This window comes from Malurus melanocephalus, unplaced genomic scaffold (genome assembly GCF_030028575.1).
Source record: "Malurus melanocephalus ecotype Western Australia unplaced genomic scaffold, MMel_1.1 scaffold_27, whole genome shotgun sequence".
Classification (NCBI taxonomy): Eukaryota; Metazoa; Chordata; class Aves; order Passeriformes; family Maluridae; genus Malurus; species Malurus melanocephalus.
This window is the reverse complement of record NW_026623259.1, coordinates 1,060,051-1,081,109: the sequence shown is the minus strand read 5'-3', so window position 1 is coordinate 1,081,109 and position 21,059 is coordinate 1,060,051. Positions and strand designations below refer to the sequence as shown.

Below are 21,059 nucleotides of genomic sequence, written 5' to 3'. Positions count from 1 at the left end.
AAGAGAACACCTCACATGGAGGAGTGAGAGGCTCTCTGTCCTGTTTGGGTTACAGCCCCCAGCCAAGCTCCTCTGCAGTGCCCAGACAGGATGGAGCCAGGCACGGGTCCTGCTGCTGACAGGCAGCCTCCAGCACCACACTCCATCCCCTCTTCTCCTCCCAGCTGGGAGCATTCCAAAGCGTCAGGACTGCTTTGCCTAAGAGGAATCTCATTCCACTGGCCAGGAGAGGAAGAGGAGGAGAGTGAGGAATGGCCATGGGGTGGTGGATTGCTGGATCTCATGGCAAAAGGGCAGGAGAGTGCAGGCAGGGGCTGGGGGTACGGGGGGGATAGAAGGCAGAGACCGGCAGAACCAAGCCCTACTCTTGGGTTTAGACCCTTGGCCAGCGTGTTCATGCAGGGATAAGGACCATGGTTTAAAATCTAAAATTTAAAATGGCAAGCACTATCCTACAGCTCAACCTTTCTCTGCTATATCTGTGCTAAACACCAGCACTAAGCCTTTCATGTTTTGGAGGTGTTTTGTAGGAATGAATTCATTTATCCTCATTTCACCYCTATGAGAAAGGTGAATACCGTCTGAAGTTTGGAGGCAGCCTCTTTGCTTATCTCACAGACTCCTTGAATCTGACTCCAGATTTCCAAAGGAGGCATTCCAGGGTCTGAACAAGTCAAAATTCTGGGCCCAGTATAAATTAGAACCCCTGGAGTGCAACAGTTGCACATTTAAGCTCCCAGGTGTCCCCAAAATGAGGGGAGAGGACAGGCTGAACGAAAGTAAATGAGGCAGCTGAAAAATCCTTTCAGAAACAAACACAAAAAAAGATCTCATTAGCATGGAAAAACTCAGACTGCTCAGCCATCCCTGAACTCCTTCAAACTATTGAGCTTTTCAGCATCTTCTGAAGGTCAACACAATATTTCAAAATAAAAGCTGTGGCTGACGGACCCTTGCTGAGGGACATCTGCCAAAAAAAAAAAGGGAGCTGAGGCTGCTACAGCTCAGCCACTCTCCTGATTGCAGCTGTGACACCGTTGCCTCTGGTGAGAGCCAGGATGTCAGATAGGCTGGTCCCAGGCCATTTCAGGATTTATGAACGCCAGTCCCATAAAGTCCTTGGAAGGCGATCATGAATCACAGGTTCGCAGCGAGGCAGCGGTCATGCCAATGAGTCGTCATTAACTCCATTCKAAGCTGAGTGAAGTAGGGCATCAGTTAAAGTGCACTGCAATAACATCAACTTACAGTGACAAAAGCGAGGTCAGCATTAAAAAGAAAAGGTCATAACCTCCTAAACAAACACTGATGGGAAATGAACACTATCCTTTACATTCTTCCTCTTTGGTTATCAAAAAGCTGCTRTGGAGCTGAGTAGACCATCAGGTTATTAACTTTGGTATCAGATAAAGTATTAAGCTGACGGATAAACAAAGACACCATTGCTTTTACTAGCAGATTTGCAAACACAGCCAATTCAGTTTTGTTTGTAGCGAGTGTTTGCACCACATTTTCACTTAGGGCAAAGACCACCAAAGCTTTGCATAGAGGTGGTTTGTGTTTGGCAGGGCTGATTATCTCAAACACTGCATTACACAATCATGGTTGTACTTGTGGAGCCAGCTTGGCATGGAGGGAGTGCAGTCTGCTTTCCAGCACTGGCAGACAAATCACAGTGTCAACCCAACAGACTGTGCCAGCCCAGACCAGTTCAGTCCCTCACAAAAGTTCCTAGGTGCAAGGAGATGGCTCAGAAGCAACCTCAAATCTTCTGACAGGAGTCTACAAGCAGAGCTTTTTCTTGGTTTTTCTTGCCTGGATAAGCCACTCCCAGCAGGCTGAGTAAAGGAGATCTGAGGGTCTCATTCCAGCCTTTGGCCCCACTCACTCGTACAGATGTGCTGATCTTGCTGGGACCCTGCACAATTTGACTGTGGCATCTCTGCTTGGCAAGCTGTGTATCAAGCAAGGCATCAGCAACCTGCTGGAAATCCTTGACCCTAAGTTTTGTCACTTATTTGCCTTGTGGCTCTTGGAGACACATTGACTGAGATGAGAAGGGTGAAGTCATGGCACACAGTGGCGTGCTTTATGTGTACCCRCCAAGCAGAAAGCCACTGCCTGACACCATCCTGCCAGCTCTTTCATTGAAACAACGGAGCCAGCACAATTTCTTTTCCTTGGTATCCTGGGTMTTTGTACCACACCTTGGAAGAATTCAGGGACTTGTTAGGTTTTAGATGCTGGTATTATTATATTTACTATGGCATTAAAAGGAAACTTGATAATTTAGTGGGCTTGTAGATCCATTAGTACCATTCTAATAAAATATACCTTTTCATCACTGTTTTGGTACCGTTGTCATATAATACACCTTACCACCCATATCTATTGACATAAAGAATTTTTTTTCTTTTTTTTTTTTTTTTTTTTTTTGAAAGAGATTAATGTTTGGCTATGAAGAGTTATTATCTCAGGGACTCCTAGGAACCATTAGCAGCAAATGACAATTAAACTGCAGGAAATGTCCTGCATCAAGATCATTCATAATTGCTGTTAGAACATTTAGATCAAATCTGTATGCTGTCTTSGTTACTCATGACTATCTGCCTTTTAATCTTTTTCATTTTTATGACCCATGCCATTCCTTTAATTATCACAGTATGGAAGGCTGTTAGCTTTACAAGACAGGAAAGGCTTCCAAAATATGCTCTGCATTTCAATACAAGAATTCAGGTAGATAAATGTTATAACCATAAAACATGAAGTAGAAAATCTAAGTGCTGAGAGTATTTGAGGGAATTGAGCTAAAACTGTGCTTGCAACCAGGTTTGCCAACTTGGCTCTTTACAAAAGGAGGAATTACATTCCAAGGAAATTACACTGTCCCCGTTTGGTACAGACAACCACAAAATGCTCAGACTCATGTAAAAAAGTTGATCAACAGGATCAACTCAGAAACACAATAAGGTGCATTTAGAAAGTGTTTGTATCACACCAGAAACCAAGACTTGCGTTTTACCTGAGCTTGTGTGACTTCCTCAGTCCACCAGGGCATGTCTGCATTTATCTCAAGTGACTAGAAGCTGATGAAGGTGTCTGTTTTGCAYATGTAGTAGAAAAACGTAAGAGATTAATTAGTCTGTTCAAAYATGAAAAGCTTGAGGTGACCCCCAAATATCTCCATATGCACTAACCTGAACATTGCCCTGTGTTATTAGGCATGACAGGTACAGTATCAAACATAACACGTACTCTRCTCACTCACACACAGCTCTTTTTCAACTTGTACTGAACCTTTGGGCTGAGTAAGGTGTTCATATGTCAGTTGTCAGGCTGAATTATTTGCTGCAGATACCAAGACTTAAGTCTGTGTTAGAACTGGGTTTATTTTGCTYCCAGTTTAGAGGTAAAGAGACAGAATAACACCACATGTATTTTACTGAAGTTCCTCAATTGCTGACTTGCATTTCAGAGGAACAGAATAGAACAATTGTGTTGCTAAAGTTTGCTTTCTATTTTCCTGTTATCGCTAAACAATACAATTGTTTTTTGAAAAATCCTTCCATCTTTATCATTCTGATGTGGAAAGCTGTCTTTTTGTGTTTAGAGATCCAAATCCATCTGGAAATATAAGCATGAAGAAACAGTGTAGGTTCTACCTTATTTCCTCCCTTGTTTTCAGTTATTCTTTGTATATTTTGAACTTCCAGTCCATATTCTTTGTGAAATTGATTCCTCAGCCCTTAAAATGAGTACTACTTCCTCACATGAGATAYTTCTCTCAATTGCAAGAAATGCTGTATTCCACCTATTAAATTAATCTTTTTGAGCAATATATAGCTCTTGATCTGTTCCACTCATTTGTAATATATCAGTGAGTGTTTGCTGAGGTTCATTACAAAAGAACCAGTAGTGCCATTGTAGCCCATCACAACAAAAAATGATTAAATAAATCAAATCATGCTAGAGACCCATGACATGGTTTGGCTTTAGGATGTTAGGTTCTGAAGCAAGTTTCAAATAAAACACTCTCCTGCACTGCAGGACACCTCAAAAAATGCCAAATGCGTGTAAGAATAGTATTTTCTCCACTGCAAAGGCTAGATTAGTGTTCTTGTGGTTTAAAGCCTGTTAAAAATAAATGCTTCCTTTGATAGCTGCTGTGAATTACAATGGTATATTGGACCCAGTAATGGACCATGTATATTAAAGAGTGCATTTTATGTGGGGATAATTTAAACTCTTTTTTTATGTGTTTGGATATTGTAAGAAAAGGCTTACAGATCAGCTGAACCTGCTAATGAAGGCAATTTCTTCTGGCACACATGAGTGCACTGTGTATGCAGAGGATTTAGCTAATGGTAGATCCTCCAGCAATTGCCTARACTGTGCCCTGCCCAGCAGTTCTTCCCCATCAGCCATCTGCATGCACACACACCTCTTGGAATACCACAGAAACCTCCCAGCTCTGCTGTCAATGAATTCATGACCTAAATCACTGCTAATAAATTCATTGACTCTGCACACTGGAAAACTGCATCATGTTAGAGTTCATACCATGCTGTAGGAAAATTATGTTGGCACCCTTGTGAGGATGACTGACCTAAGCTAGAGTTGAAATAGTGCTGAAGACAMGGAGATTTTAATTCATATTAGCCATTTGTATTCAACACAGGGATAATTTGTATGTTTGCTGCCTGACTTACTCAATTTCCCTTTTTTTGTCTGTTATCTTGAGGTAACTAACTCAGCTCAGATTTTAAAGCATTTTATTACCTGTGAACACAGAAAACAGGTTAATCCTCACTAAGTGTTTTACATATAATCRACCTTGTGTACAGATGCAATTGGTTAATTGAAAAGCCTGATGAAGACACATCCATTGTGAGCKTGATCTGTTGAAGCTGATGCCAGTGCTGTGACAGAATTGTGACAACCGATTTAAGCTTGATGGATGGAGCTGTGATCATCATCGCCTCTCATTTGCCCTGTCCTCCTAAATGATGATGCTCTCTGCATGGCACAGCCTCTGATCCACAGGGAATCAGGYCCTGAACTGGCACAGATTTTGGTCCAAAATAGCAAAGCAAACTGAACTCTCAGGAGGAGTGGTCACCAGGGTTATTCTATATAAATTTGCCATCACAACTCTGTCAGAGACCAAAGTAACAAGATGTACTATCCCGCTGGAAAAAGAATAAAATCATACTATCAAATATTTCCYTAAAGAGGAGAAAAGGCTACCATTTGCTGACAACAGAGTTTTTGAAACATGAATTAACATGGCTCTGCTGTTACCTAACCTGAAATGACCTAAGGATTAAATATGTTCTTGTACAAACATTTCCCTTTTGTAATAAAGCAAGGAGAAATAAGATGCACCAAGCAAGGTACAAGATGCTTTAATGTCAGCATGTTCTCTGAGCTTGTGCAGATCCATGGAGTGCTTGTGATCAGAGCTAAATGAGACCCAGGTTTCTGAAATGAGGGCAAGGAAAACAGGCATGGATGTGTTTTCTGGCTTCCTTGCATATGCCAGCTTGAACATTGTTCCACAATAAGGCTAGGCTTGACTTGTCAGTACAGTGGCAAACAGTGCAAAGGAGAGACATGATGTTCAATATTAACAAATTGTCACCTAGGCCATAATTAGGGAAATTAAACTTGCTGCAGGAAGAAGATTGCCATTGGGAAATTGTTAATAGTACAAAAACACCGAGACCAAGCCTGAGTCCATCAGGAATACAGCACCAGCCATAGCACTTGAGGTTGCCTCTCACACTAATATGACTCATCATTACCAACCATTTGCAATGGTTAACCAAAATCTATTTTCTCATCAGTTTTACTGGCTACTATCTGATGAGGGATGGAAAAATGACCACATCGTGACACTGGCTTTGAAAAAAACTCTTACAAAAAGAATAATCCGTGCACAGCTATTGCTCACTGATAGCTATCACAGGCCAAGTCATCTGTAGGCACACRAAGGACATGCACACACATCACTGGGAGGTCACAAAATGTTGAACAGTGTCCATCATTCAAACCGAGTAGAGAAACAAAGGGATTCCTTGTTTTCCTTCAGCAACTGATAGACAGTTAATAGTTCTTTGACCTGTATATGTAGCRTGAGTATTTTGGTTCTAATTCGTCAAAATTCTTTAAGTTCAACAAATTACATTTGAGTGTGGGCTGAGGAGACCTGGGAAGATCTTTGAAGAGAGGCAAGACTGAATTTTTAATTCACCAAAATTTCTCTGCTTCTTGCTTCTTCAAGATGTATTCAGGTGAAGTATATTTGCAGGGAGCTGGTCTGGAGGTTACAAAAGAGCAGCTCTTCATTGGAGGTTGTAGTGTTAGAAWAGAGAAAGAACCTGAGTCAGATGCACATGAAAAGAGGCCCCAAATGTCATCAGACCCTGAGGAAGGGATAGCAGAGTTWACATTATGTGAGGATTGTGAAGTGCATTTTACTCTTCACATGATTCCTGTGTTCTCCCTTAGCTTTAAATGTCTCACTCTGAGCCTGAGCCTGAGCTTCCCATAGGTGAGAATCAGCAGATTGATATCTGGGAGGATGCTTGAAGCATCTCAAAAGTATGCAAAGGAAAACACCATGATGAGACTCAAATAGGAGAGAGAAGATAACTTGTGTTTCATTTATTGCTCATATTTTCCTTCCTGCAGTGGTACAATAAAGTACCTATTATTTCTGTTATCTGTCACACCAAATCCCACCTTTGCTCTTACTGTCAAATTTGCCATTTCAATTTCACTTGCTAAAGGAGTCTAAAGTGGAATTTTTGGTCTCCAGGGCATAGATTGAAATGGGTGGTGTTTCATTCAGTGTAGGTAGAGCAGCCTATCTGAGRACACTGACCTCACATCCCAAAATATGGTTGGAGGGAAAGAGTCAGATAGTATTTATGGCTCTAAATACCACTGCAGTGGACACTGGTAGTGGTTGTTGGACGACTAGGGATCCACTTTTTCAGACACTGGAAGAATTGGAAAGATTGCTAACTGAAGACTGAGGGACTTACTGGGTGGGAGCGTTAAAACAAGAACATAGCACAGAATATACTGCAGCAAATAAAGTGCCTGTCAAGTAACCTTTCATCTTTTGTTCCTGTGCTCGTGGTCAATCAGCCTCATCCTCACCCAATTCTTGTCTTGCTCATTACTTTCTCTCTCCGCTGCAAGGCCACCTCTGCTATGCGGGTTTAAACGTACTGCAATGAACAATATACCTACTTCTACATTGTGTCAGAAATAGAGCACTTTTGGAATTTTCTGCTTAATCTAGTATTTGTCAGAACATGTTGACTCGTCAGAAGTGAATCTGCAGGAATGTGTCMGTTTCAGGAGTTTCTTGGGTGGAAGTGCTGGCTGCAAAGAGGCTGAGRTCAGACCAGGCTCCCTCTGCTCCCAGTGCTGGGACCTTCACTTGGCACTGGCCAGGCAGGACATGARCATGATTGTTCTTGGATTGGGTGTGACTTCTGCAAAGTTTTACACAAACTTTGAAAGCCCTTGGTTTCATCCCAGCACAGAGCAGCAAAAATTCCATGATAGCAGGATGTTACATAGGATGAGAAAACTGTTCTCTGCCCTACACAATATGGAGGTCAGCACTTTGTGTACTGGGACTGTTCTCTAGCAATATCCTTGGTCTTTCTTCTTTGCTTTTAATGTAAATCCAGGCTAGATTTGTTTCCAGGAATCTGTTACCACTAATTAATATCAGAAAAATGTGGCTGATTTGAAGGAAGATCTTTATGTCTCAATACTAGAAGTGTGACCAGCTAATACCTGCAAATAGCTTTTGTTTCTGTTTTTTATCCCCAACTCTCGATCATGATTCTTATCAGATAACAGGGAGGAAGAACAATTAGTTTCCAAAACCTATTATTTTGTGTAATTAAAGAGGTAAACCACGGAAAGAATTCAGTGGACGCTGAAATAAAGCACCACAAGAATTATTGATGGATTGTTTTAACTAATCTAGTGAAAACACTGGATTTATGCACAGCTGAAAAAGCTCTGGTCTATAGTCATCTTTTTATTTTGCTTAAAGTCACAATGAAATGAAAAGCTGGTACAGATTCCTATTATTCAGTTTGCAATTTCCAAGGTCATCTATTTTAAATTCTTTCAGTGGTCACAAGCATTTCTTGATTAGCAACAATTGCCTAACTATAGTCAAACTAGAAGGATTTTCCCAAAATATGTGATCATATTGCTGTTAGAATGCATAATTGTTTTCTCCATGAAGAAGCTAAATTTGGCTTAACAACTGTGTCATGATGTTAACAGAAAATGTCTGGTGTGACAAGGCATGGTGTGTATACTGCACTGAAACGCTCATAACCACAGCTCATTTCATTGATCTTTCAAGGGGGTGAAATATCACACAAGTCATCTGCCTTTGATTTGTCAAGCCACATCAAACAACCGAGTGGAGATGTAAAAAACAAGAGAGAAGTGCTAGKTGGTTTGATTTCACCAGTTAATAGCTGTAGGTCACTTGATAGYCCTTTGTTTACAATGCAGCGATACGCCTGCATCTTGTAAGGCTCACCAGAGTGACTTACTGCTGTGGTACAGGGCCTAAAATAAAGCTTGCACATGCCAGGCACYACATGATGCATAAAATATTCTAATAATACATTACAAAGCCTTGTCAACACTAGGGAGAATGACTGTTCCAAGAAGTAGGGCTGGCTGAAAAAAGACATTCTTTTTTTCCAAGCTGGGCCCTTATGAAAGACAGTGATTTGGGGAGCTGGAGGGAGAGAGAGGAGAGAGGGGTTTCTTCCTTTAGTCTGACRGAGAAATGTCTCTTCCTTGGTTAATCAAAAATATCAATAGAATTGAAGTCCATTCCAGCTCGAATGTTCACATTATTTCATGTCTTTTCTATGTCTTACTTTTGGTCAGCTGTGCTAGAAAGCCATTCAGCCCCTTAAGAATTTGACAAATATCTTATATCCACACACTGAAGTTCTCCAGCTGCTTTGWATGCAGTTGTGTCCTAAGTGACCTGGGCAGTTTTGCTTTCCGCTATGTGTGTGCCATCCTGTWTAAGTCAGCTGGGTTAATGCCAGCTTGGAGGTAGTCATCTCTCTCTTGCTGCTCTCCAGCATGCTGAGGGGTCTCTAGAAACTCATCATAAGGAAATCCTTCTGTGACTTGTTCTAAAGGCAGTGAAATGGGTACCCAGAAAGAGCAGTGATTGCAGCCATTTCRAGCACAACTATTATGACACCAAGAAAGACTGCAACRCTTCTTAAACTGAAATAGTTCAGCTACTACATGCAGCCTGGAAACTGAGTTCTGTTGTCTGATAAACTGATGGTTTAGTATATGAAATATAATCAGTCTTTTCTTTAAATATATTTTGACAGATATACCTCTGACAATGAAGCCTTTTACTGCGTATCCTTCTGGGTTTATCATATTCCTATTTGCCTTGCTGCAGAGGAGCCATGGACAATGCAAAGAAGCAGCTAAAAAATCAGAGATGAATCTTGATGTAAAATATGATCTTCCTAACTTCATCGCAGAAACACCAATTCAGAATGTAGTTTTATACAAACATCATGTTTATATTGGAGCAGTCAACAAGATTTACGTACTTAATGAAACTCTCCAGAACATTTCTGTGTACAAGACTGGGCCTGTTTTGGAGAAYCCTGACTGTGCACCATGTGAAGACTGCAGAGATAAAGCCAATTTATCCAACAGTGTATGGAAGGATAATGTCAACATGGCACTGCTTTTAGAAACTTATTACGATGATCAGCTCATCAGCTGTGGTAGTGTGTCCGGAGGCATCTGCCACCGTCACATCATTCACCCTGACAACCCTGCTGACATTGAAAGCGAGGTGCACTGCATGTACTCACCCCAGGTGGATGGAGAACCTGATAACTGCCCTGATTGTGTTGTTAGCACTTTAGGAACCAAAGTTTTGGTGACCGAAAAGGACAGGTTTGTCAACTTCTTTGTTGGAAATACTGTGACATCTGCATTCAAACCTCCCCACGTGCTGCATTCGATATCAGTTAGAAGATTAAAAGAAACACAGGATGGTTTTGAGTTTCTCACAGATCAATCTTATATAGATATCCTCCCTCAGTTCCGTGACTCGTATCCCATTAGGTATGTCCATGCCTTTGAAAATGATCACTTTGTCTATTTTTTGACTGTACAGAGAGAAACTCTTGACTCGCAATCTTTTCACACTAGAATTATCCGCTTCTGCACTTTAGACTCAGAGATGCGTTCCTACATGGAAATGCCTCTTGAGTGCATTTTTACTGAAAAGAGAAGAAAGAGGTCCATCCGAAAGGAGGTATTCAACATTTTGCAAGCTGCCTACGTAAGCAAGCCTGGTGCAGCACTAGCCCACGAAATGGGCCTTGGGCYGAACGATGATATCCTCTATGGTGTTTTTGCACAAAGCAAACCAGATTCTTCTGAGCCAACCAACAGATCTGCTGTCTGCGCCGTCTCCGTACGAACCATCAACGAGTTCTTCAACAAGATTGTCRACAAGCAGAACATGAAATGTCTCCAACACTTTTATGGGAAAGAGAGCAAATACTGCTTGAACAGGGTAAGTGATAAGTGATTTGTTACGTTTTGGGACTTCTGTCCACTCTTTGCCTACTCCTCTGCCAGGTATCTGTCCCTTCYGTTTTAGTTACAAAGTGTAAGTCCTGGTCATTGCAGGTTGCTTAGCATTGCTGTTGATTCATCTCTAAAAGGATTAGCTCCTGCAGAGTATGAAAATCACAAAGGTCTTTATGGGCCTAAAAAAGTAGTTTTTTGCTTGAGAAACTATGATGCAGATAAATGGAACATTTAGGCAGTTATTTATTTTAATATTTTTWAAAAGTAYTCATAAACATTCATATTCATGTRCACTGAATTGTCCCTGRAAAGAATCACATATTTAAAAGTATGTTAATGCTGAATCACTGCCCTTCTCAGAAAAAAAAATGAAAGAGCTGGTTTGGAATATGCCACGAGGAGCCAGACTGTAATGCAGTCACTCATGCTTGGTACAGAAACAGTCCGACTGACATCAGTTTTCCACATGAAAGAAGTTTCAGTGAAAACTATCTGAAGGAGGGTGTTYGGGTGGTCTTGAGTGGGAGGGTTACCTTTCTATGTGCCATGACTTCAAGAGGTTGCTGCTCTCCAGCCATATGAAATACTGTGAGCAGAGGAAGCACAGAAATTTTCCCTTTGTCTTCTGGCCAGTGTCTGTGCTGGTTTCAGGTCTTGTGAATGAAATACAGAATGTGGGAGTCAGGTACCTTTAACAGTTACTTTGGAACATGAAACATTGGGACTTTGAATCACCTGCTCATGAAGCAGGCCCTTAAATATCCTGTCTGGGGAACTTTCTTTTCTCAAATACATGCAATTTGAAGTTCAGAGTCAGCGTGCTATCTCCTACCAGAGGGCCTGAGCTTCTGTGGTGGGGCTCTGCTCAGCCAGTGTGAGGCCTGTGACAGAACAACAGTTCAGCYTGTTTTGAGCTGGATGGGATTTGTCATATCCCATTTTTGGGACRGCTTGAAGTGAGGCATTCTTCACCCCAAATATCACCAGCATCCTCTTCAGCACAGCTGCTCAGCACAGGGCATCAGGTTAGGATGTTGGCACATGCCCTGGTTGGAGATACGAGTCTGTTTTGTCCAAGAGGGGCTKCTCCCCACTGCCAGAGCTGAGACAGGGGAGAAGCATCCATCACAGAGATCCTGTGCCTTCTCCCCAGTAGCAGGAATGTGCTCGMAGGGGTCTGACACAGTCTGAGCACAACCACAGCAGCCTTGGCATTTGGGGGAGGATGGCTCATGGCAGGCTCCAGGTGCTCAACACAGCTGTAGGCATTGCCAGTGGGTGCTGATACAGCAGCCCCAACAGACACAGCATTTCATTCCCTTTTCTATGGGAGGGGGACAGGCAATTTTCAGGAACGAAAAAACAAGTTAGCAAACATTCAGCACTGTAGTGAACATTCTTCACTGTGTTATTGCTGTCCTAGTTTTTCATTTCAGGTAGTAATATTCTCTTTTTTAATTTTTTTTAAATTTCATTTTTCAGTTCATTTTTAACAAGGAACATTGKTCTTCTCTGAAAGTACTTTATTCTATATTCCTGGGGTATATGATTTGTGAATGACTGTCTTTAAAGCTCRTGGCCTTTAACTTATCTCATTCTGCACTTGCCTATACACCCATTTCATAAGGTGATCTCTACAAAGGAAAGTATACCATTAAAATATTGACAGAATAATTTGCCGCTTTTCACATGCTGGGAAGTACTTTCGTGTTTCAAAAGCTTTTCCAGAGGCTGCTGCTGCTTTGCATATGAGAATGAACGTCTTATACTGCTGACATGTTTATTATAGTTGCCTGTTTTCAAGAAATGTCATCAGAGCTCTGATTTCTGCTAAATTCAATTGATAGAGGGAAAAATGTTTCTATGATTTCTTGTGGTCCTTTTACATGGCATAAAGGCGGTCAGAAATTCTTGTCCTGATTGTTTGCTTAACACTGAAATATCAAGRCTGTCAAGCTTTGCCATTCCATTTCCTTTGCTTTATTCCAGAGGACTCATTATGGCTCCAATAAAAAGTGTCCTGTGAGGTTTTTCAACTAGCCAAAAAGATTGGCAAGAAATTATCAACGATCCTTTATACAACTGGTTTTCTCTGGYGTGCAAAATACACCTGAAGGGCTGGAATGTGAAGGAAAGGAAGGAGCAGGCAGAAGGGAAAAAGCACAGAATGTTAAATCTGGTCTTTCCTGATTTTGCTGGAGATTAAATAATAWTTTTTTTTAAGAGTATCAAACCCCTCTAACTTGTGTTAGGCCCTTTGTACATTGTAAAAGTGTACATGAGGGTATAAACCATTTTTCCCCTTTTTGTAGGTCACCTTCAACTTAAAAAAAAAGTTCATAAACTCTGAGAATTTGTCACAGATAATATTTGCMAAGTTCCAAACTTACTTTTTGCAATGTAGCCAAGATGATTTTTCTCTTTGATGTCGAGAGAATAAAACCACAGACCACTGATGCAAGTGAAAGGCACTGACCACTGCAAAATTAAGTCATAGGACGATGAAAACAGTGCAGCAGTGAATATGGTATACCACTARATTCAACATTAAAAAGAAAAATGAGCCTCTAGCACCATTTGCAAGGAAGTTCTCTCTGATAATTTATAGTTAGAGTCTGATTGATGAAGGCCATTTCATGTTATCAAAAGAAGTCCCATAAGACAATTGTACATAATTTTGTTGGACTTCGGGTAGTCCATCTTTTTAAGTGGCTGTCCCTCAGGACTGTTTAATCTGATGCTTCTAAAGGTAGAATTAGACCAAAATAAGCCTGAATGATACATCCAAGACACTTCCTCAACTTGTTCTTCTCATATTTAAAGCAAAAATTTTATTATTTAGTTATATATTATTTAAAGAATATATTATATTATATTATATTATATTATATTATATTATATTATATTATATTATATTATATTATATTATATTATATTATATTATATTATATTATATTATATATTAGAATATATTTTATTATATATTATTTAAAGAAAAAAAATCCACTGATATTGATGTGATTGACAAAATTTATTGAGTTTTGTCCTTGTTATCTAAAGGAATGGAGTTTATGTGGTCGTGCTATTTTAGGCCTGTGTTTCTGTGAGTTATTCTTACAGCCTCAGCAATAAGAAATCTTAAAGATATGAATTAAAGTGTGAATCCAGAGACAGATCCCATATAGGCTCAGGCTATGGAAACTGCTGAAATTTTAGGAGTCCCTTTATAAACATCAGAAGGACTCACAAGGACTGAAGAAGGTATTTTTCACTCATGGGAAAAGTCTCCATCAAAGCTTTGTKGGAGAGCAAAGTCAACCAACCACAAGATACAAATCCTGACACAGCTATGCTTYGCTTGCTCCAGTGCTCATGGGAAACTTAATAAAATCAAAATAAAACATTTCCAGTTGTGTTTAAGAGTAATACATATTAATCCAAAACCTGGGCTCACTGGAGTCAGGATTATGGAAAGTGAATCAGATGGAGCATCTGACTGATGTCAGATGTACTTCAGCAGACCTGTGACCAGCTAGTACTGCCTAATAATTTCCTTCASTGAAGAGCTGCCTGACACTTAAATGACAGCAAGATGGAAACAGAATGGACTTTGAATTAAAAGAAAAATTGTGAGTAATAGTAAGGAGGTTTTATTGCTCGGGTCAGGACAAAAATGTCTGAGGGGTAGCTGCATTGGTGGGTTTTGAATAACTGTTTAGGAATCTCCCACAACAAAGAGAAAACTGGATGTACTCCTTAAGCAGAGTTTATTTGGTCAGTTAGTCATCATCAGCCCCAGAGTGGTGTCCTCAAAGCAGAGGTGTKCTTAGATGAGGAGACAAATGCTGCTTATTTCACTTGCATACATCATCCAGAAGTGTGCATCTTTACACATAGATTAAATGTGATTTTTCAAGTGAGAAAAATGASTTTATTTTAGCCTTGACAATCTCAACTATACATTTCAGTTGTCATTAGATATTAGATGATAGATCATGGTCTTCCAGGCTTTGTTTGGTCTTTCTGCATCTCTTAAGTACTAAACAATTTTAAGCCAAAGTACCTGACTTCAATCATTACATACKTACATGATGAAGCAGCTCTAAAAATGAAATCCAGATTCTGCTCTGTAAAGATCTTATGTCTTTGGTTTTTTCTACAGGTAAATTCAGGTGAAAGCCTAAAATACTTAAGCCTTAYAGGAAAAGAGAAACCACAGCCAGGCTTTTGCCACTGTGTTCCCAGCAAGTGTCATAAAGCATGACAAACTGGTCACAAKTCCTGTAAAATGAAAGGCATAAGCAGCTGGAAAACATGAAAGGAAAACAGAAGATCACCAAAACAAAAGATAAAGTGAGAGTAAAATAAACACATGGTGATGCTTCTTTATTACCATTACACACATGATAGATGAGTAAAATTAGGTTATGCTTATATGGTAATGGAAGAAAATAATTGCTGCCTTCTATCAGGAAACCKCAAAGGCACTTATTGATCTGTCATCTTAAGGCTGTGTCTAAGAATATTTAATAAAATAAACAGAGACAAATAACTCTTTTGAGGSCCTCAAATATCCCACACCATTTAGCTAAATTTTTTGGGCAGGTTTAAAAGTAACAGCACATACCTCTGATTAAAAAGGGTTGATGTAAATTATTCAGATAATCTCACAGCGTGGAGATATTTTTATATTGTGAGTAGAATGTAACTGAATATTTTCCCTAAAAGTCAGGTACCAGAATCCATTGGATTCTTACCCACCTGGCCATGGAAAACCTGACTGGGATAAACAGCCTGGCATAATGGATTGCAGGGAGGGAGGCATGGATAGGGTCAGAGGTATGAGTGTGTAGGGGTGTGATGTGGGCGTGGGTGTGGGTCTGGGTGACGTTATCTCAGGCTGGGCCAGATTCAGCAAACACCTGGCTACAGAGGTAAGGGCTGTTCTGTCCCTGGGACTGGCCACACGGACACCTTCACCAGGGAGGTGAGGAGTTTTTTTGGATAGTRGTAGATATCTTTGCAGACTCTTCCAGGCCCCAGGAGCTATGGAGTTGGGGGCTAACCTCTTAATCACTGACTGCCACCGAAACTACAGTTTTCCTTCTCCTGACATCCTATTATGGACCTGTCTCTGCTTGCTTCCCAGTGCTGCTGCTTGGTGTTTTATCATCTTCTTGATGAAAGCTGGATTTCTCTGTGAAAAAGTGGTATCTGTTAAACTACCATTTTCTGCAAAGGGCAAAGCTTTATCAGACGAGTTACTAATAATGTTCCATTTCCAGAGTTTTTAATCAAATTCTTCAGCTGAAGGCAGGGTTCCCTATTGGTTATTAGTGTGGAAAAGTGACTCTGCTGCTTTTCTCTGCAATTGCGCAGAAATCATTTCAGGCAGAAAGTAATTTTTATTTTGTTAAAATGGATGTCTGGTCATGTGTTTTTTATGTCTCAATTTCTAAAAGCCCTTAAATAMATCTAAAAACTAGAAATGGATGAAGAATAATTTTCTTACCCTGTATAGCCTTGCAARTTAGAAAATATTTATAGTCCCACTAAAAGAGATACCCAAAATGTATACTAGTAGTTATATACTACTAAGGACATTCCCTAAAGATGTATATTTTCAGATTTAAGCCTCTTTGCCTGGGTTCAGACCAAATTCTAAAACTCCTTAATCCCAGATCAAGTTCACGTCAAGTATGCTGATGCCTATTCTGCAATAGGACCATGTCAGCCCCTACTGTGAGATCTGCTTGGATTTCTTTAAACACAGTTCTGAGTTCCAGAGAAAGAGAAGCTGATTCTGCAGTGCACTGCATGCAGATCTGAGTCCTGGATCCATCCCACCTGGCTTCGGTAGGTGGTTGACACATGTAAGCCAGCAATGAATTTTCCTYGTGTTCTGCTGCCAAACGATGGAGAGACACATAAGTCCTGACAAAGCAGACATCTGCCTTTCAGCTYGCTCAGCACCCACCTTACCTCAGCAGTTTTTACTTACTCTACTTATTCTGACTCAGGACCACATCTGGCCATCATTATTGCTCACGAAAGCAACAGTAGGTAATTATGATCCAGGAGAGAGCTGTGTTACTCAAACTTTCTAGGTGGCATGTGGGTTTCTGATCTCAGACAGCTTTTGCATCAGAGTGGAATTACTTCTTATTTCCAAACATATGAGTAAAACCAGAATCAAATCCCACAGTATATTAAAAAACAAATAATAATGCTGAGGAAGAAGATCCGTGGCATAAGTGGTTCAGAAAGCAAGCGTAAGTCATAGGAAATTATTACTTGCACTGTCTACRGGGTGTGTGAAAACAAAGAAATGCTAAAAAAGTGGTTTTGCAGGAAGTGATAATGAGAGCTTAATTTTCTTAAGGCAGGTGTTACCTGCTTTTATTCRCAGCCTGTGGAAATTAAGGTAAATTGCATGATTTCCTACTAGTTTCTGGACTTCTTTCTGTCCCACACATGTCTTGCACCACTGTKTTGGCTAGATGTGCAGTTGTTGTGCAATGTTTTGTTGGAATAAGACTCTCCACACTTAGCATTATCTTTGGATAACTGGTCTGGATGGAATTCCCAGCTTTTCTATTTCACCGCAGCTTCCATGTAAATAAAGACTTTCCTTGAAAAATGCACCTAAGAGACACTACAAATGTACAGCAAAACTGCTTTCATCAGCACAACATCTCCAATGTAGTGCTTTATTTCTTAAAAATGTGTAATTAGTCAACACCTCTTCTTTGATAATCTGTATACTGAGTTAAATGCTAAATTAATATAAGGGAAATCAGCAAAATACAAAGATTACTTAGGTCCATTTTGTCTGCTGAATCAATAGGATTTACTTAGTGCTAATGCACTAACCAGATTATGAGAACTAATGCAGTACTGTTCAATGACAAAAGCAAATAACTCTTTGAATGTTCTTGACAAAAGAACATGGAATCATCTTAATTTGTATTAACTAATTTCATTTAACATGGATTTTTTTTTTACCTATTACCTTAAGTGGAGCATCAGTACAGTGACTTTCTTCCCCCATCTCATTTTAGCAGTGAAGTAGATCAAAGCAACAAGTATAARGAGTTAGTGGAATTGTACTGTGTAAAATTTTACATCAATGGAGTTCTTTTAAAAATTTTATTCTCAGAAASAGATATGCTTTCTCTGTACTTTTTTTTWAAAAAATCTTTGAATTGCTTTCAACTACATGAGGAGTATTGGCATGAGGAGGAAGGAAGAAGAGGAAACCAATTCTTTGTTTAAAATAAAAAGAAGGAAAAACTCTTCTACCTTTTAGACTAAAGCTTCATTGCCTCAGAAGAAGTTCTTAGAAAAAGAGAACCCAGTCCCAAACATGTTCTGTCCTGCATGAGCACTGGACTGAGTTCACAGCACCTACACACCCTCAAGGTGYTGTTCACTCGTCAGGAAGGAGCCAGGAGCACAATGGATCTGCTTCTATGGGAACAATTTAGCACATGAWTTGGCGTCCACTGGCAAAATTGAGCCCTTCAATGTGATTCATTTTTCCCTTCCTCAGGATTACAAGCATCATCATTACCATGATGATGATCAAGTCACTCTCATTCTCAGACAACAGGCTGGCTTCACTGAATTATTTGGGCCAGAATTACATTCTTGTATYTTCAATGGAAGGAGCAGTGATCAAATGCACTTCTCACCTGAAAAGAAATAATGCAAAATACCCAGAAAATTCAAATGTATCAAGAACAGCAAAGCTATATTGGCTAAAAATACACAGATATATTTAGAGAGGAAAATCTGATAACACTTCTTCTGATAAGTTTCTTCCATGTTCCTCATGGTTATTCTTTCTGTTCAGAGTCTGCTGTACATGTAAATTCTTCACCATTATGTGTTTGATTCCAATAGAACCCACTCTGTAGTTTGATTATTCATCTTAATTCACTGACTTCCACAACAGAAGAGATAAGGAACTTACACACTCTCTTAGGTTTTATTGGTCTTGGGAGCCAATTTGTTATGTGGAAACATCATTCACTCTACAGTAGTTTCGTTGAAAAAGGATTTTTGCCATTTGCAGACATCTGGATCCAGGTCATTTAACAATAGCTTATTTCTCCCTACTCCATGTAATGCCACAGATATTAAGGGTCTTTTCCAACCTAAAGGATTCTTTGATTCTATGAAAGGGTAAATTCTGTTGGCTCTTGTAGGTGACCTCYTGAAGGAGAATCCCAGAATTCATAGCAGAAAATAAAAGTTGATACTTAGAATTTTGATTCTTGACAGCCAACAAGTTAAAAGTCATATAAACAAACCAGCAGGAAATAAGACTCATGCATATTCCCCCTTTCATTTGAGCTTWACTTCATAACTCTAATATTTTATGGTTGACACCAGGAAATATCACCTAGTTAGTTTCAGACCATTTCTCCAATTTTTCAAATTAAATTTTAATTTTAATGATGTCCTCCAAGTGGCTCACAAGGCAGTATGAAATGTTCTGCAGTGATTAAGTCATTGATTTCCAGTTTATTCAAGACATTWAACATAATATCAAAACATTATACATAATATCATTTTCTATATGAGCCCTGCACTTAACTAAGAAGAGGAGCTTTGGACAGCTCTAGAACAAACCTGGAGGAGTATTCCTCCCTTTAGCAGTCTCTGCAAATAACAGAAAAGCTCACAAAAATGTATTTGGTTTTCTTTTTTTCTGAGTATAGTATTCAGTCTGGAGACTAGACTTTTGGATCATTTTTCTGACACTGACCTAACTGGGTATTTTTCTGAGATTTTCATTAGTGTCTGTAAGAATTCTCCCTGCTCTGCACCATTGGCTTCAAATGTGCAGCTCCATCTGAAATATTTTATTTTTATGCTCACTGAATATGACATATAAACCATCAGTTAGTGAAACAGTGACAGCTCCTGATAGCTCAGTGATGTCTAGAGACATTTTTGGCATGTTTGTCATCTGTGGACCAAATCAAGGGTAAATTCCAAAACACCACAAATTCCTGTATGAACAAATAAGATAACATTGATTACCTTCTAGCCCTCAGGACACAGCTGTAAGGCAGGGCTTGCTCACACCTCACTGCATTCTGGTGGCACACCTGTGCCAGCTTAACAAAGCCCTTTCTGTGAATCACACACACAATTGGCACCTCCTGTGCCAAGGTGGCTGAACCCAAGCACTTMCCCATGCTCTAATCGTCCATTTCAGTAGTTGTGTGATTTCTCACTGTAACTTGGCATGGTATCCAGAGTGCATCATCTGACATCAGTTATTTTTCCRCATTGACAGCCAAATGGATAGTTATGTGTATACTGGAAGGGAGGGAGGGAGAGAATCAGGCTTAAAAGTGTTAATTTAAAGCAGCTTCTTTGCCAGAGTTTTCCCTGTTATCAATCTTCCTTTAGTTTTCTAAGTAGCCTTTTAATCTCTGCATTTCTACTCAAAGATCAAAGCCTTCCTATTCCTTGAACAGCCAACCTTACATAATGGTTAATCCATGAAGCGCCAGGTTTTGTAAGAACCATATGTGTGACAATCTGCAAGTTCTTCAGCAGTTTGACAAAATTATGGCATCTCTGAGGAAAGCTGTGCTGACTTTTTGCTGAGCTGACTTTGGGGAAGCTGAGAAGGGTGTCAGGGCAAGCAGGAAAATCTTGCCACTTTTTCCAAAGAGCTTGAACAGGGTTTTGTGAGGCAGCATTTTATGATGTTTGAATTTTGCTGAAATGTGGGAGGAAGTACTGTAAGCATAGCACAGAAAMATCTTTCGCCAAAGTCTTTGCTTATGGAAAAAAAGCAGTTACAGGAAAGAGCAAAGAYCCCAAGTTGGGGGAGGGTAAAATCAGAAATCTGCCTTATTTCAAAAACCATGAAAACTGTACATCTTTCTACACTTGAACTATTCATACTCATTSTATGAGTAATCTGCACAGATGTTTCAGAAATACTTTTAGACTGGGTAGGATATGAGTGCAAAAGMATTCAGCTTTTAGCTTGTTTGGTGGCCAAAACGGAAGAGCTGAATTTGCCCATTGATGATTTAACCCAGTCAAACACTGGGTTAAAAAATACTTTTATGTTAAGTGTCAAGTATTTTAAGTGTTCCTAGTTCAAAGTATTGGTTGAGTTTCTGCAAAGTGCTGCAAAGATGCACTGTGTATTAACAGTTAATAAGAAAAATAATAAAGTAAACCCTTTAGTATGTGGATAACCAAACTGTTCGGTCACTGCTGTACCAGATCTAATTTAGAAGCCCTTTTTCTATTATCATTAAGGCACTGCAYAGAGATTTCAACTGCTCATTTGGTCTGATGTAGGCTTTCACCTAAATGATACAGTAAATTGACAGGGGACCTTCAGAAAAGCTAACTGCATCTCCCTGTGACCACAGAAA

The 21,059-nt window shown here is 39.8% G+C and overlaps 1 protein-coding gene across 2 annotated transcripts in view; it reads left to right on the top strand.

The window, feature by feature from the left end:
* The window catches only part of MET (MET proto-oncogene, receptor tyrosine kinase), an 86,455-nt gene that overhangs the window by 10,271 nt on the left and 55,125 nt on the right, over positions 1-21,059 (top strand). For both annotated transcript variants that reach the window (XM_057390483.1, XM_057390484.1), the window contains exon 2: positions 9,414-10,627. In XM_057390483.1, coding sequence (XP_057246466.1) covers positions 9,428-10,627 — 1,200 coding nt within the window. In that variant the 5' untranslated portion in view covers positions 9,414-9,427. The remainder of the gene's footprint in view (positions 1-9,413; positions 10,628-21,059) is intronic.